At 37.2% G+C, this 15461-nt stretch overlaps 1 protein-coding gene across 1 annotated transcript in view; it reads left to right on the top strand.

The window, feature by feature from the left end:
* The first annotated feature begins 12556 nt into the window (after positions 1-12556).
* The window catches only part of satb2 (SATB homeobox 2), a 54381-nt gene continuing 51476 nt past the window's right edge, over positions 12557-15461 (top strand). The window contains 1 exon segment of the mRNA XM_051119428.1: positions 12557-12665. Within this exon segment, the coding sequence (XP_050975385.1) occupies positions 12617-12665 (49 nt within the window). The 5' untranslated portion in view covers positions 12557-12616.

Here is a 15461-nt window from a genome sequence, read left to right as displayed (position 1 = left end):
AAATCTGCATATTAGAATGATTTCTGAAGGGTCATGTGACATTGAAGACTGGAGTAATGATGCTGAAATTTTAGATTTGATCACAGGAATAAATTACGTTTTAAAATATATTAAAATGGAAGGCAGTTGTTTTAAATACTAAAAATATTTCACAATATTACTGCTTTTGCTGTATTTTGGATCAAAGAAATGCAGGCTTGGTGAGCAGAAGAGACTTCTTAAAAAAAAAAAAAAAACATTAAAAATCTAAAAAAACTTTTGACTGGTAGTGTGCTTATGTATATATAAAAGCATATGATACATTTAACAAAGTGTCATAACATGGAGACGTAAGGCAAACCTACATTTGTTTCTCAGAACTCCAACATATTTAGAACAGAGTTATTAATGCCCACATTATAGGATGCATTAATTACAGCTCATTACAGATCAAAGGCGTTTGCTGTCTTTAATCATGCGGTGGAATCCCACCCAGCTTCATAAGATCTACTGTGCTTTATGAATGCCTTGTGTGCATGTGACCTTTTGGTAAGGAATAATCTCCATATACTCAACACCCTATATAGAGATTGATGTGTGCGTGTTTGCTAATCACTGTCATGTTTGCTAATAATACAGTGTGTGTGATGTCATTCAGAGTTGACTGTGTGTCTGCTTGTTTGACACTGAGTTCACCCATTACCATTGTGGTTATGACCTCTGACTGCACTGCAGGTGGTTTTACTTACACTGCGTTGGAGGCCGCAGAGCTAAAGTGGAGGTACTGTTGCGCTGAGTCAGGCCTGAGCCCTGCTCTGCGTGTCCGGGGAGAGAGGACGGGTGGTCGCCCTTCTTGGGGAGGTCGTCTGTCAGGGTGTAGCCTGGAACTATTAGAGGCATCTGTTTATATGACTGTTTTACAGTGTGGTTTTACATGTTGTGAATTTTCCTCTGTGTATCTGTGAGGCTGTGTGTGAACACTGTACACGTGTTTGTTAGATGGAGTGACAAGGATGAAGAAAATCCATTCGAATGCAAAGGACAGTCGAACCAAATGTGTATACGAGTGTTACGAGCATTTATAATTAAAGGGATGAAACAAGGCGTTTCCTTGAGGGTCTTGTAAGCAGGATAAAATGTGTATGTGTGGAGTATATGGGGGGTCTTTCTCAAACATCTCCTTAGCATCTGCTCTGGAGATTCTTTCCCTCACAACTCCAAGCCACAAACTTCTCAATTTACCCTGCTATTTACCCTGCTTTAGGTTTCCTTCAAATCATTCTCAACCAAGACTTACACCACTCTTCCTCTCGTTTTCCTCTCAGAATAGATTTTCTGCATTCCTTTTGGTTGACTGCGCAGACTGTACAGTACATTTGTTTTGATCTCCCACAAATATTAATACTTAAGGATAGGGAGTTTCTACTGGTGGTCCACCACAGGGTTGACTGTCTCGTCTCAGTCTGACTGATTTAATAACTGCTCATGTTGTTCACCTTCTTGTCATTTAGCTGTTGTCTTCAGCTAACCTAACTTAAGGCGTAGGTGCAGCAACAAAGCTATTCATCCGTTTTAATCTGCTCCTACAAACAAATTAAACACTATGCTTGGCAGTTCTGTATAAGATGAGTTTATCGAAAAAAATACAATTTAGTCATCATTCACTCCTCTTGGTGTTGTTCCAAACCAGTATGACTAAGCTACTCAGAAAACAAAAAAGTGAAAAATTTTAGTGGTCGCTTATGGTGACTGAGGCTTTAGCTTTAAATGAACACTTAAATATTAATTGTAAGGAAATCTTGATATCCGTTTATCTCTCCTCAGTGCGATAATGGAAGAATTTAGCGATTTAGCGTTCTTTTTCAAATGATTCTTTTTGAGTGAATGAGCCAAACACGAATCGGACTGATTCGATTTGGAACGATCCGGTCACAACCGTTAACAACCCAAGATTACAGGTGAATAACGACAAGTGAAATTGGATTATGGAATATTTTTGAATCTTGAAAGTCTTGTCCTCATTCACTTGAACGAAGACAGCGCCCATCACAGTCTATAGAGTTCCTCCTGCGTTACACGGAAGATATTCAGTCATACAGGTTTGGAGAAGCTTTGTTAATTAATTAATGATCGAATGTTTGATTTAATCTGTCCTGATATTTTCATAATAGACACATAAGTGCGATAGTTTCCTCATGAGGGCAGTGTTCTCTTTACAATGGTAATGCAGGAACCATCTGTCACGCATAGTTGGGATTTGTGCCACTGAGTGAGATGAGGTCTGGGAAAACGCCTGAACACACTGCTTTTGGGAACACTTTCTGAACAGATCCTTGAGGTTCAAAACAATCCTGTCAGGCCGTAGATTTTAATGGCACAATTGCAGAGACTTCCTAGCTGTGCTGGGTCAAAGCCACTGAGCACTTCTGCTTACCCTGTCTTGTTAATGATTTATTGTTTTAATTGTTTAATTTTCACTAATTTTTCTCATTTTCAGCCTGAACCAAAATAAGGATGTGTTCTGTTTCAGTGGGCTAACATATCTATCTATCTATCTATCTATCTATCTATCTATCTATCTATCTATCTGTCTATCTATGTATCTATCTGTCTATCTATCTATCTATCTGTCTATCTATCTATCTATCTATCTGTCTATCTATCTATCTATCTATCTATCTATCTATCTATATGTCTATCTGTCTATCTATGACAGGAAAAATATGTTTTTAATTTGAATGGAGCAACCTCTAATATGCAGATTAGTCTAAAATAGTCTAAATAAGTTAAATAATAAGTCGAATAGATTTTATTTAGTTTATGGTTTAAGTTGAAAAACAAAAATTTAACCTAAAAGGCTAATACTAATACTAAGAGTAGTAGTAAGTTATTACTGTTATTATTAATAATGATAGTATTAATAATAAACCTTTGTTTGTTATTAATTATTATTATAGTTAGATTTAAATAACATTAATTCTTTAGACAATTCATATATTTGCAAAACAAATTTTTATATGCTTTTTTGCACATATTATAATATCATTATATTTTATGTATATTTAGTACCTTGAAATACCATGTATTCTACATACTGTGGCATGTGAATGTATCAATCAATACTATGGCATATTCAACAATTCCACCATTTTCACCTTCTGATACATTACTGTACCATAAAACCGCCACAGTATGTTTTCTGAAGGGTTCAGCTATAACAATCTGTGTCATGTGGTTATCGGTGCCTTAACAGCATGTAGAAAACACATAGTGGGGAAGCACAGGGTATCCAAAATAGCAGTACTTGATGGACAAATCCAGCTATTTTGTGGCCGGAAGCCTGAAATGAACAAAAGGCAGCACTTGTGTAGAATAATACATGTCAGTTGTCTTCAGCCCACTGCTGCTTTGAAGGCGGCCATGGACGGCCAGCACCGTCCCACGGCGCTGGGAGCTTGTGTACGCCGTGCTACTATATAAAAGTCTGTCGATTCAAAGGCAAAAAGCCTCAACTATTTAACAGCGAGTTGTGGGCTCTAATTATGGGAAACGCAGGCAGGAAAAAGTGGCTTGGGGTTTTTCAGTCCGTCTGTTTGTGAGGACGAGATGCTGTTTATTGAAATATTTTCAGGGCTAAACATAGACAACTGTCATTATGGACGGTCTCCTCAGAATGTCTCAAATATACTGCATCCCTATTTCACAGGCTAATGTGACGCTGTGGGGGCTGAAACTGGACTTCGGCATCCACATCCTCAGGAAGAGGTGGTACACTCATGTGAAGCCAGAGACACAAACAGCGCTTAGACCACCTTCCTTGATTAAAAGGGCTCTGAGTGCGTTTGACGCAAAGTAAAGCAAAGCATTTGTTGCCTCCAGGCACATACGGGCTACTGTACAGAAATTTACAGGGTCATGTTGTACTAATATCCCATAATGGTTTGCGTTCAACTGGAACTGAGTGAGGCACTCTGTCCCATTTTACCTCCCTCTGCTTTTATCGCCTGTGACATGGTTTTGAAGTAATATGTAAATACCATGGTACATGAATATGGTAATCGTTCATTACCATAATATATACAAAATGACCATTGGTAACACTGTTTGATACTATCAGTGTACCATGGTATGCCACAGTATTTTTTTTGTAAGGGTATTAGGTTGCCCATGCATGGATTAACTCACTTTTGAATTTCAAAAAAGCCCACAAGTTCAGCAAGATTTTTTTAAAATGAGGCCAAATGTATGTATGTGAAAGTACAGTAAGTGTGTATTAGAGATGCTTGAGGACTGGAGCGCTGAAAGCAGTCTTTGTGTGGGTGTGGAGCCCATCCTACGCCCTCCCCACAGCCACGGTGCCCGGGCCCTGTGGTGGCGGATCACAGTTAATAACTGTGTGGTTGGCTGTCAAGAGCACTTAGCCTGATGCTGGGCAGACAGGACCTACGAACAGAGCTTCCTCTGGCCGATTGAGAGGCTGTGTGTGTGAGTTAGTGAACATGTATACACCAGTATCTTGACCTTAAACCAAAGAAGAAAAAACTTGCATGTGAAGGTGTTGAAATGATTCTGTAATGTCTCTATTTCAATCTTACAATATTTTTTTGAGTTTAGGATGCTTTTTTAATGAGTCTTGCTAATGCTAGCATTTTGCATTTTCTACACCAGGGTACAGTTACTGATTGCTTTAAAACATTATGATACAAATATGTACTAAACTGTAAAAAAAAAAAAAAAAGTAATTCTACAGTAAAAACATATGATTTACCTTATTATTACTTACCAGCACCTTATAGAGTGATGCAGTAAAACATGGTATTATATGTAATTTGGCTATAAAGTACTGTAAAATGTATGAATTAACAAATTATTTAGTTTAAATCTGTATACTTTTTTTTTTTACAGATTACAGTTTTAATCTGCAATACAAGAAAATGTTTTATAGTAAATAGTTGTTGTTTTCTAAGTAAAACCATCACTTCTTATATTGAAATTGTTTTGTTTTTAATCATTTATGTATATTAGGGTGGTTTGTGCAATATTTTTTTGTTATGTAGTAATTTAAGCTTATATTTTTGATACAAGTTAAATAGAGGCACCTGTATCTACAGATACAAAATGTTATTCTCTAATAGCCAAATCATTGTCACTATATTTTAAAGGTTTAAATGCTCACTGATGCTCCAGAAGGGGAAACAATGCATTAAGGGGTGTAAACTTTTAAACAGAATGAAAGTGTCAGTTTTTCTTATTTTGCCTAAATATCTTTCTTTTTTTTTCATTTAGTGCTGCCCTTCAGAAGCTACAGAAGAATTTGTGGGACCTGAAGGATTTTTCTGAAGAACAGGCAGTATAACTGTTCAGGACAAACAAGGAACTCATGAACAACTATCACTATAAAAAAAAAAAAAAAAAAAAAAAAAAAAAAAACACACACATAGCTGTGGATCATTAAGGTAACAATACAGTATTAAGAATCAAGAGTGTGTAAACTTTTGAACGGGGTCATTTTTATAAATTCAATTATTATTTTTTGTTGTGGACTATATGTAAACATCTTTTATGTGAAATATCTTATTCAGGTCAGTACTAAATTAAAAATAACAAGCGCTTTGTATGATCCCTCTTATTTTGGTCAAATAAATAACATTTTGCAGATTCTGCAAGGTGTATGTAAACTTTTGACTTCAACTGTATATTGGAACCTGTAATTTAAAGCAAACAGAAAAAGTACACAACGGCAGAAAATGCTAAATGCTAACTAGCTGTTCTGCTGCATTTCTCACCAGTGTGAGCTGATACTTTGGCCGACGTTTACAAGGACCTCCTGATGAGGAAAATGGCTTTTTTTTGTAGTCAAACAAAGCAAGCCATATATTCACTGTCTGTTTGGGATTCAAAGTCCAGCTCATCCTCAAGTGTGTAGATTAGATAAAGACACATGAAGACAGGGATACCCGGCCTTCGGCTGTTTGCTCGGTCCCGTTCCTAATAGCATTTGATCCTGGTACAGATAACAAGGTGACTTCTGCAGTGAAAAAAGCTAGACATTATCTGTACAGTTGCTGAGATTTGGGAAGCACGTCGACAGTCATATCAGTAACACAGTAGTGTGTTGGTTTTTAACTGAATTTTAAATAGCATGAGTAAAAACGTGTGCTTGAGCAAGTGTTCCCTAAATAGCTTTTGGCCCACCATTTCATGGGTCTAAGAAAAGTGTAATATTTTTGTCTCATCGATCATAGCTCATTGATCCCTTGCACACCTTTCCGCAGCCCCTTTTCCCAGATCGCTTCATTGGTTAATGCTGCACAGGCTGTCAGTCAGCGTGCTCCAGGGCTCCTGTATCAGACTCCCTTGGGTGGAGGCTGGAAAAAGTTCCCTCCAGTCAGGCCAACAAATTAGATCCCAATCAGTTAGAAAGCCCTGAACACTGCTTCTAGCCAGACCCCCAAGCCTGCAAACACAAGCCACCTTGCAGCTCTGATTCCACCTAGAGCTGCACAAAGCCGAGACAGCTTTGGCCTTGTCCCTGACAAGACCCCTGAGCTCACCAGCATTCCCCTCTCCTCTCCCCACACACTCTTCCTGAGAGAAACCAGGTGCTACAGACGCTGAAATAGTGTTGACTGTTCTTCTCCTTTCACCCCTGGATATGGTACGCCATTTCCCACTACTTGGATCATTTGCACTATCACCTTTCCACTTGATTTTTCAATTTCTTGCTTTCCAGTTTCAGAACGACAGGCTTTATTTGGAAGTCACTTCAGAGATGTCAAAATTGCACTGTGCAAATTATATGTGGAAAAGGTCCAGCTCAGTTTATCGTATAGGCAATTATTTACGACAACTCCAGGTTGTGAGAACATGATGTTTTGTCTGTTGTATAGCCAGCATGAAAATGGCTATATGGTTACATTTTGCAACTAGAAATTAAAATGAAAAGTTAATACGTACAATAAACATACAATAAAAACAATTACATATAGTCTAAAGGAGAAAATAATAGTTGAATTTATACAAATGACCTTGTTCAAAAGTTTACAGACACTTGATTCTTAATACTGTGTTGTTACCTGAATGAACCACAGCTGTTTTTTGTTTTTTTTAAAGAAATGCATTAAGAGCCAGGGGGTGAAAATGTTTTGAATTTAAAGATCAGGGTAAATTTAACTTGTTTTGTCTTCTGGGGAACATGTAAGTATCTTCTGTAGCTTCTGATGGGCAGTACTAAATGGAAGAAAATATATATATATATATATATATATTTAGGCAAAATAAGAAAAATGGTTTACACCCCTGGCTCTATAATGCATTGATTTTCCTTCTGGAGCATCAGTGAGTGTTTGAACCTTCTGTAATAGTTGTCCCTAAGTTGTCCTCAGTTGGAAAAGGTGGATCTCAGAATCATAGTCATTGTTGGAAAGGGTTCAAACAAACAAAACAAAAACAGCTGTGGATCATTCTGTTAAACAACAGTATTAAGAATTAAGTGTATGTAAACTTTTGGTCATTTTTTATAAATTTAACTGTTATTTTCTCCTGTGATATGTAAATGTCTTTTAGGTGAAATAGCTTATTCAGGTCAGTACTAAATAAAAAATAACATGCATTTTAAATGATCCCTCTTATTTTGGTAAAATAATTAACGTTTTGCAGATTCTGCAAGGTGTATGTAAACTTTTGACTTCAACTGTATTTCATATTTGTCCATACTAGCTCTGGACTGTCTTTGCGTTAAAATATTTGGTAACACTTTTTTGTTAAATACTATTTACGAAGGTTAAGTGGTTAAGTGATCCACAATATGCATGCATGCCATGCAAAATAAGGCATTAATATGTGCTAATAAATAGCCAATAAGCTAGTAATATTCATGCTAATGAGCAGCTAGTTAACAGTGTATATGTGTTCCCTGATCTAAAGTTTTACCACTTGAGTTGTTGCATTATTTATGAACGGTGTATGGCTACACTAATGGTAACTAACAAACACTCATCATAAATGGTTCTGACAGGTTTTCACATGCAAAATCTGAACAATACAGTGCAACTGATTACAAATTTGGCAGTTAGTCGAACCAGATTTTTCTAACAGTATGCCATTTTGTTAAACGATATCGTTTTGGTATAAATTAACAAATAGATCACCAGATGTGCGAGTGAACAAATGAAGAAGGTGAGTTGTCAGATGTGATTAGCAAACAGCTTGTAATTGCATGACACTGGCCAAAAACCGAAGCCTGGTTCATGCTAATTACTATTCCTTATTGCCACTCTGAAATTGTATTTGTCATTTTCTGGAACGTATTCAAGTTCTTGACACTTCCAAATGCTTAATTCTGCATGTCTTGCATAAGACACCATTACATTTTCCTTTGACAATACTTGTGTTACAGATATAAAAATCCAAGCTATTATTTAGTGCCATCACTCATATAATTCATTACATTAGATTGTGCTGAACTGAAGTCAAGCTGTTTGCATAACCATTAATGTACTTGCTGTTGGACCCCACCCTTCATCTGAGAGTCTTTATCCTCTAAATAGCTTGAAGGCTATTAAGTTAATTAATGGCACATGGAGAATGAGGATCACCCAGAATCTCAACCTCATGCAGTTTTTATCCCATTGTTTTCTGTATTTTTTTTTTTCTCAGTTCTTCAGTGTCAGATGAGTCCAGTATGCTAAATACCGCTGTTCCCAATCCAGGCAGATCCAATGGTCAAGTATTACTCATTCAGAGATTCCATTCCTTTTAAATATGACTCTGGCTCCACCTTCCCTCCTCTTGGTGCTCAATCCTGCCAACATCTTTCTCTCTAATGAACTGTGGGTATGCTGTCATTGTCCAAGAGCTGAGCGTAAAATGTGTTGGGAGTGAAAATGACATGGGGACGAGCCAATACATGTCAAGAGGGCACCACCAGGAAGTAAAGTTATCTCACGTGGTTCGTGAGATGGGGTGCTGAAGAAGAGGAAAGTGTCAAGAATGTGAGAGGCTAGGCAAGGAACAGGGAGGTTAACATCGGGGGGGAGGGTGCTAAACTGATCTGGTTTGCTCTCTGATGAATATATCTGTATGTGATTATTTTGACAGCAGTTATAAACCCATAAGGCCTGGCCCCAGTTCCTGCTCTTGTTGATTTAAACCACTGAGCCCCATAAATAATGGCTGATTAAGTGGCTGCGCCAGCTCTCTTAGCCCAATTTACCGCTGCCTGGGTCTGAGCGCTGTGGCCCTAAATGTGTTCTGCATTAGTATTACTAAAGAGGACTGGGAATGAGAGGCGACTGGTCCCACGAGCTGGAAGAAGCTCTCAATGAAACAGAGCATCTTTTAATAATCATTTGAGCAGACCTAAACTGTGCCTTGATTTAAAGGAAACATGGCAGAGATACACTTATGTCATGAGCAGTCATAAATATGTCACGCTAAGTAAGCTCATTAATTACAAAAGTCTGATATTTTTAGATGCAAATACACTCACTCCAACTGTGCTGTTTATGTCAGTCACTTTTTGCACTGTGTATCAACAACCCAGCTGCGATTTGTGACACACAATAGTAGCCATTATAGTTGGAGGAAAAACAACCCAGGCTCTTTGGAAATACGGGCCTCTATCCACTTTTTTCTGAACGCGGAATACTCGCCCGACTGGAACCGTGTTTTACATTTCCAGGCTGGTAAACCTGTGCACATTTTTATATTTAGTTATATTGAAAAAGTTTAAATTCAGTCTATCTTTTTTAACCCATTTTAACATGGATTTCTATGGAGACCGGAACATGAAAGCACCCAAACGGAAGTTAGAATCCTTCATGGCGCCACTCATCGGTTACTCAGGAAAAAGGTGGATATATTACATTTCTGCAACACCGTAATTAAGTACCTTACTGAACGTTTCGCGGCAGTTTCAAAGTGCAATGTCCGGAGAGTGGCGCTAAAGCACATGTTTAATACGTGACCGTGGCACGTTTTTATTAGGTTGGTACAGGCATTTATTACTGCGTTTTGTAATTACGCTGCTTGAGGTACGTATTGGGGCTGTTCAGAATTCACATATCCGGTTAGTATCGCTAAAGGCTAATGCTCTATGGTGTTGGAAATATCCCCTACACCAAACCCAACCCTAATCCTAACCGATAGATTTAACAAATGCATAAGTGATATAAAACGCATTTGTTGAAGCTCATTGCTCAGTTTTACATAAATTTTAATAGAGGCACCAATATTATATAGAACCTATATTGGTAATATTGGTATATTATTGGTATATTTTGGTAATCTTAGCAACTCTCAAAATGAACATGTACATTAAAATATGGTAATGCCTAAATTCACTTGTAGCATTGAAAAATATATAGTGATTTATAGTGGTATACCATCTACCATTTATTGTTTTTCTGCCATAATATAATTACATAATTATCTGACTATTGGTATTAAATTAATTTTAAGAGCAAAACTTTTGTGTACTTTAGTATTTATGTAGTCTACTTTGTACCAGGTGCATAATAATATTAGTAATAATTATCATTATTTAAATATTAAATGGAAAAGGAGCTCCTGACATCAGTTTTCTTTAAAGGGATAAATCACCCAAAAATGAAAATTCTGTCAATAATTACTCACCCTCATGTCGTTCCAAACCCGTAAGAACTTTGTTCATCTTGGGAATACAAATTAAGATATTTTTGACAAAACCCGAAAGCTTTCTGACCCTGCATAGACAGCAACGCAACTGGCATGTTCAAGGCCCAGAAAGGTAGTAAGGACATTATTAAAATAGTCCGTGTGACATCAGTGGTTTAACCTTAATTTTATAAAACTACAAGAATATTTTTGTGCCCAAAGAAAACAAAAATAATGACTTTATTCCACAGTTTCTTCTCTTCTATGTCAATCGACGCACATTCAGGAGGGTGATCTACTGATGTTACACTTTGAATTTCATCAAAAAAATCTTAGTTTGTGTTCTTAAGATGAACGAAGGTCTTACAGGTTTGGAACGACATGAGGGTGAGTAATTTATCTCTTTAAAATAAGGCTGTCAAAAAAACTGTTGAAATATTAAGGGTCACAAACTTAATACATACAATTTTAGGACGGTCTATATATTTAATTTTTTTTTTTTTTTTATTTCAACTTAGTTTTACTGCAGCAGAGTTTCAGTTGGCCACTGAAAGTGTGAGAGCTCCCTCCAGCTGTCACTTATCCTGTTCAACAGTGCAACGACTTGGCGAGCAGTCGTTCTGACAAGGGAAGCAGGCGCAATGGTGGTAAGTGTGCTTTGAAATTTCATTTCCCCCTCTTTAGTGGGATAACATTTCACCACTTTAGATTAGCCACCACGGGTCCCATCAACACATTTAAGAGGGTGACCTCCACCTTCCCCCTTCGTGGCGCACAGTGAGACGTCTGAGATGACGGCGCTGTGTTAACCTGGCCAAGGGCAGCATAGCAATAACAAACACAGGATCACAGAACCAGTGCGACCCCTGACCTCACAGCCCTTGCCCAACACCACATAGATTATTATCAACAGAAACAGCTTTAAAGACCCAAACGAGGCCGGAAGGAAAGAGATAGTCACACACTAGGAAGTAGTTTTACATATTGTTTTATTTTCATTACAATATGCAGTTTTGACGAAATATAATTTACTAAAACCATTTGTTGATTTGATGCAAACATAGGCATAACATTTCAAGTTAAATTATTGTTTCAGGACAGTGGTGGAAAAGGTCTCTTTAGTTACGCTAAACACTGACTAATGCTAAATATCCATTCTGACTTCCAAAATAATGCAAAATGAAGGACACTGTGTGGTTTGCAGCCAAATGCTGTAGCTGTTTTCTTCAAATCTGCGATACTTTGCATTAAAACATGTCTCTTGTGCATGCCACTGAGTCATAATTGTAAATGAAATGAAATGTAGACTACAAACATGTCAGAGAGAAAGAGAGGGATCAAATTCTGTGGTACTGCTCTGAGCCGAGTCTGACAGACTGCTCTAGTCCAGAGCTCTCAGACCTGATTGAGGTTTTAATAAGTAAGAGTAATATGACCTGGCTCCAGTCCCCATTTCTCTCTCTCTCTCTTTGTATTTTTTCTGTCCTTTCACTCAGTGTTTTAGTGCATCAGAAACACACAAATCTATTCCAGCTTTGGGAAAACTTTGCAAAACCAGTGACGATTCAGAACTGAGAAGGTGGATCGGTGATGTGTAATACAGCTCACAGCTATAACCCTCCCTACTTTAACAAACACATCAGCTCACGTCGCGTTCGCGTTCAACAAAAAACTCCGCTTGTCTGAGTCTGAATGAGACCTCCTTTGGCTTAACCCTTCATTTTATTGAAGTTCATCGAGAATAAACCATTAGTTCGCTACCGAAAGCAAACTGTAAATCAGACTCTTTGACAGGCGACAAGCCAATCAAAGACATTAGCTGGCAATGGCTCGGTTCTTCATTGGTGAGTGGCAGTAAATGATTCACACTAAGTGTCATAGTTCCGCCCAGTCGTGAAACCAAACTTGTGTAGGCTGCTTGCTTTCATTGATTGACTAGGCTGTTCTTTTGCCAAACTGCTGTCAGCAAAGCCTGTGAGAGTCAGAAAAGCCAGACAGCCTGATGAAGAGTGTCCAGAGTCATCTGCCTTTACGTTCCGGTTTAACAAGTGGTGAGTAAAACGGGTAAGATAATTTCATTTGGCATCTATCAGCTCAGATGTTTGCCTGAGGTTAACTGCTTAAATGTTTCGAAAAGCATTTAATTGTAAAGCCCAAATTTACAAGTGGGTTTTGCTGATTGCCGCAGCAGTGTATTGTTGTGTGCTCAAGGATGTGTTTGAGATGTGTGACTGATTGTGTTTGTGGGCCTCATTCTTAGGAATCTGTTTATTGTCCTGGTCACTATAAGAAAGTGGACTTTGCTCCCTATTAAGTTAGTGACGACACAAATGGCATCAGCATCAGTAGCCGTAAACTACTCCCATCCGTCTTTTCCATCACCTGAGTCCCTGACATGAACCTTTGATAAGATCCCATTCACCTTGAGTGTGGTGAATGCGTCTGTGTAAATGTTGATTCTTTGTCTAGACATCTACTGGCTTGCTTGTTCTCGTGCTCCCTGTGGTTTTCCTAGGGATGCAGAGAAATGATCCACTTGTCTTAAGATGACTCTCAGGTTGAATTGTAGGGGTTTAAAGGATACTGTCAGGGAGGGGAAAAGGATGGGCCAGCGAAACATGATCATTGCTAAACATTGTAGAATTCAGTGGGATCACTTTTAAGCTTCTTTAAATGTCTATTATTATTATTATTTTAACAGGCACAAGTTTATTTTTTCGTTCATTCATTTGTTCAGTCATTCACACACAAATGCATACAGAATATTAGAAAAGTGCATCATAGAAAATATTGTTGCATTAAGCTTTTGTAGCATAAAGCGAAAATCAAATAAATTGATTTTGTCAGTTAAATTGAAAATTATATTGCATTAGTCATACTTTTGATTATATTGCTTGCAAAACTTTGCTTTCTTAGTTATTAATATAATGTTGTACATTTTTCATTTGGAATGTAATTTTACTAAAAATATTGCACAAGGGTTTTTGTCATTGCTTTTTTTTTTTTTATTTTTAAATGGAAAATACACTTTTATTGACATGAGCATGTGTCTATTATGTAAATGTGCCAGATTAAACCATACAGGCTAATTTTCATTTGCAGTCCCTATTAAATTAGTGGCGACACAAATTTCATGAGCATCAGCGTCTATATAATACGGAAGAATGAAATATACCGGCTTTTCAATAGACTGCTTAATATTGTACATATACAATATATTGCAAAACATATGTAATATACAAATACGCAGCTGGTGTTTAAAATTCTCTAAAAAGCAAAATGATTTAAGCTCTGTACTTAATAAAACCTCTTTTTAGTTTCCATTTTAGCAAGGGCTGTTAGATCGACAAAATCATCCCCATTGCACACCCACAGCCCTTGATATTATATGGTCCCCTTGTCCAGTAACTGTGCTTTGAATCTTACCTTCAGCACAGACCTGCGCCGTCCCTTGACAAGGTTCCTTATCAGCTGAACTTGAATAAATTCATTAGGAACAGCACTGCGCGAGTTATGCGGTGGGTCAAAAACTCATCTTGTCCAACAGACGTCCTGCTTTTCATGTTAAGTGGGCAGATCACATTCTTAAGGGCCCCTCCTCCGCTTTCAAACGCGGGATCGATTTCTTTTTACTCTGTTTATGTTATCATTTGTAAATCTTACCAGAACTGGACCATGAGGCACAAGGGGGAACTCATACACAGTCTAATGAAGTATTTACAGATCATTCCAACTGTCAAATACTTTTGCCCAATGACATAGTGCAGAGTGCTCACGCTTAACAACTCGCGTTTGCTTTCCAAAACCCTACATGAATGTCTCAGGTTCAGGCGGATTTCATTACAGGTAAATACTATTGCGGGGACCTGCGGAATACGTAGCTAGTTTTCACTTTTTACGGGTGTTTTACTAGTTTTCACTTTTTACTGGCTCTCGATTGAGAAGAATGGATTTTTTTTTTTTTTTTTTTTTTTTTTTTTTTAACGAACTTCATCCTAAATCTCACTCATTGCTTTCAAATGCAGGCTACTTTTCGTGCTAAACATATATATGTATTATAGGTCCACGTGTCCATTAAAACATGACATTTTTCCGCACATGATCGACTGCTTTTTTTTTTTTTTTTTTTTTTTTACAGATAATTGTATTTATTTATTATTATTATTGTTATTATTATTATTATTATTAGCCTATTAGTGCTACTAGATTTTTTCTCCTAAAATCTTGTGAAAGATGCAGACGTCAAGGTCTTCAGTGGAACCATTAGAAGGGGAAAATACGGGGGGGAATCGTGACCTCTGAGTGGAAGTAATTAGTGCCATTCCTATCAGAGTTTCGCTTACAAAACAAATGGGTTTAACATTTATTTGGGGTGATGTTTTGTTTTCTATTAAATTCTTGTTGGATAGCTAATTCGTAGCATTGCATATAATAGTATAGCAATATTAATAAAATAACATGAGATCATTCAATACTTTAATTTTCGTTTAGGCCAAATAGCTAATGTAACGAAATAAACGAATTAAAGATTTAGAATTAGGATATTAGGGAAAAAAATACCTTTATATTTTTTTGTGATGGCTTTCATTGTATTTTATTGAGTTGTTGTCCGCTTTGTGATGTTGGAAATCTCACTTAGACGCGTTAACGCGTATTTCCCAAACCAATATATTGCAAGTTAGAAGATTTAGAATTCTAATAAGGCCAAATATGGTTCTGAAATGTAGGCTAATTAAATATTATTGAATATGAAATAATTGTTTAAATAAGAGTATTATAAATCTTAGTGCTCAACTAACTACATATTAATGTAAGGGCTGTACAATAACACTGTAACTTGTGACTGC

Source organism: Labeo rohita, chromosome 9 (genome assembly GCF_022985175.1).
Source record: "Labeo rohita strain BAU-BD-2019 chromosome 9, IGBB_LRoh.1.0, whole genome shotgun sequence".
Taxonomy (NCBI): Eukaryota; Metazoa; Chordata; class Actinopteri; order Cypriniformes; family Cyprinidae; genus Labeo; species Labeo rohita.
This window is presented reverse-complemented; position numbering and strand designations above follow the sequence as displayed.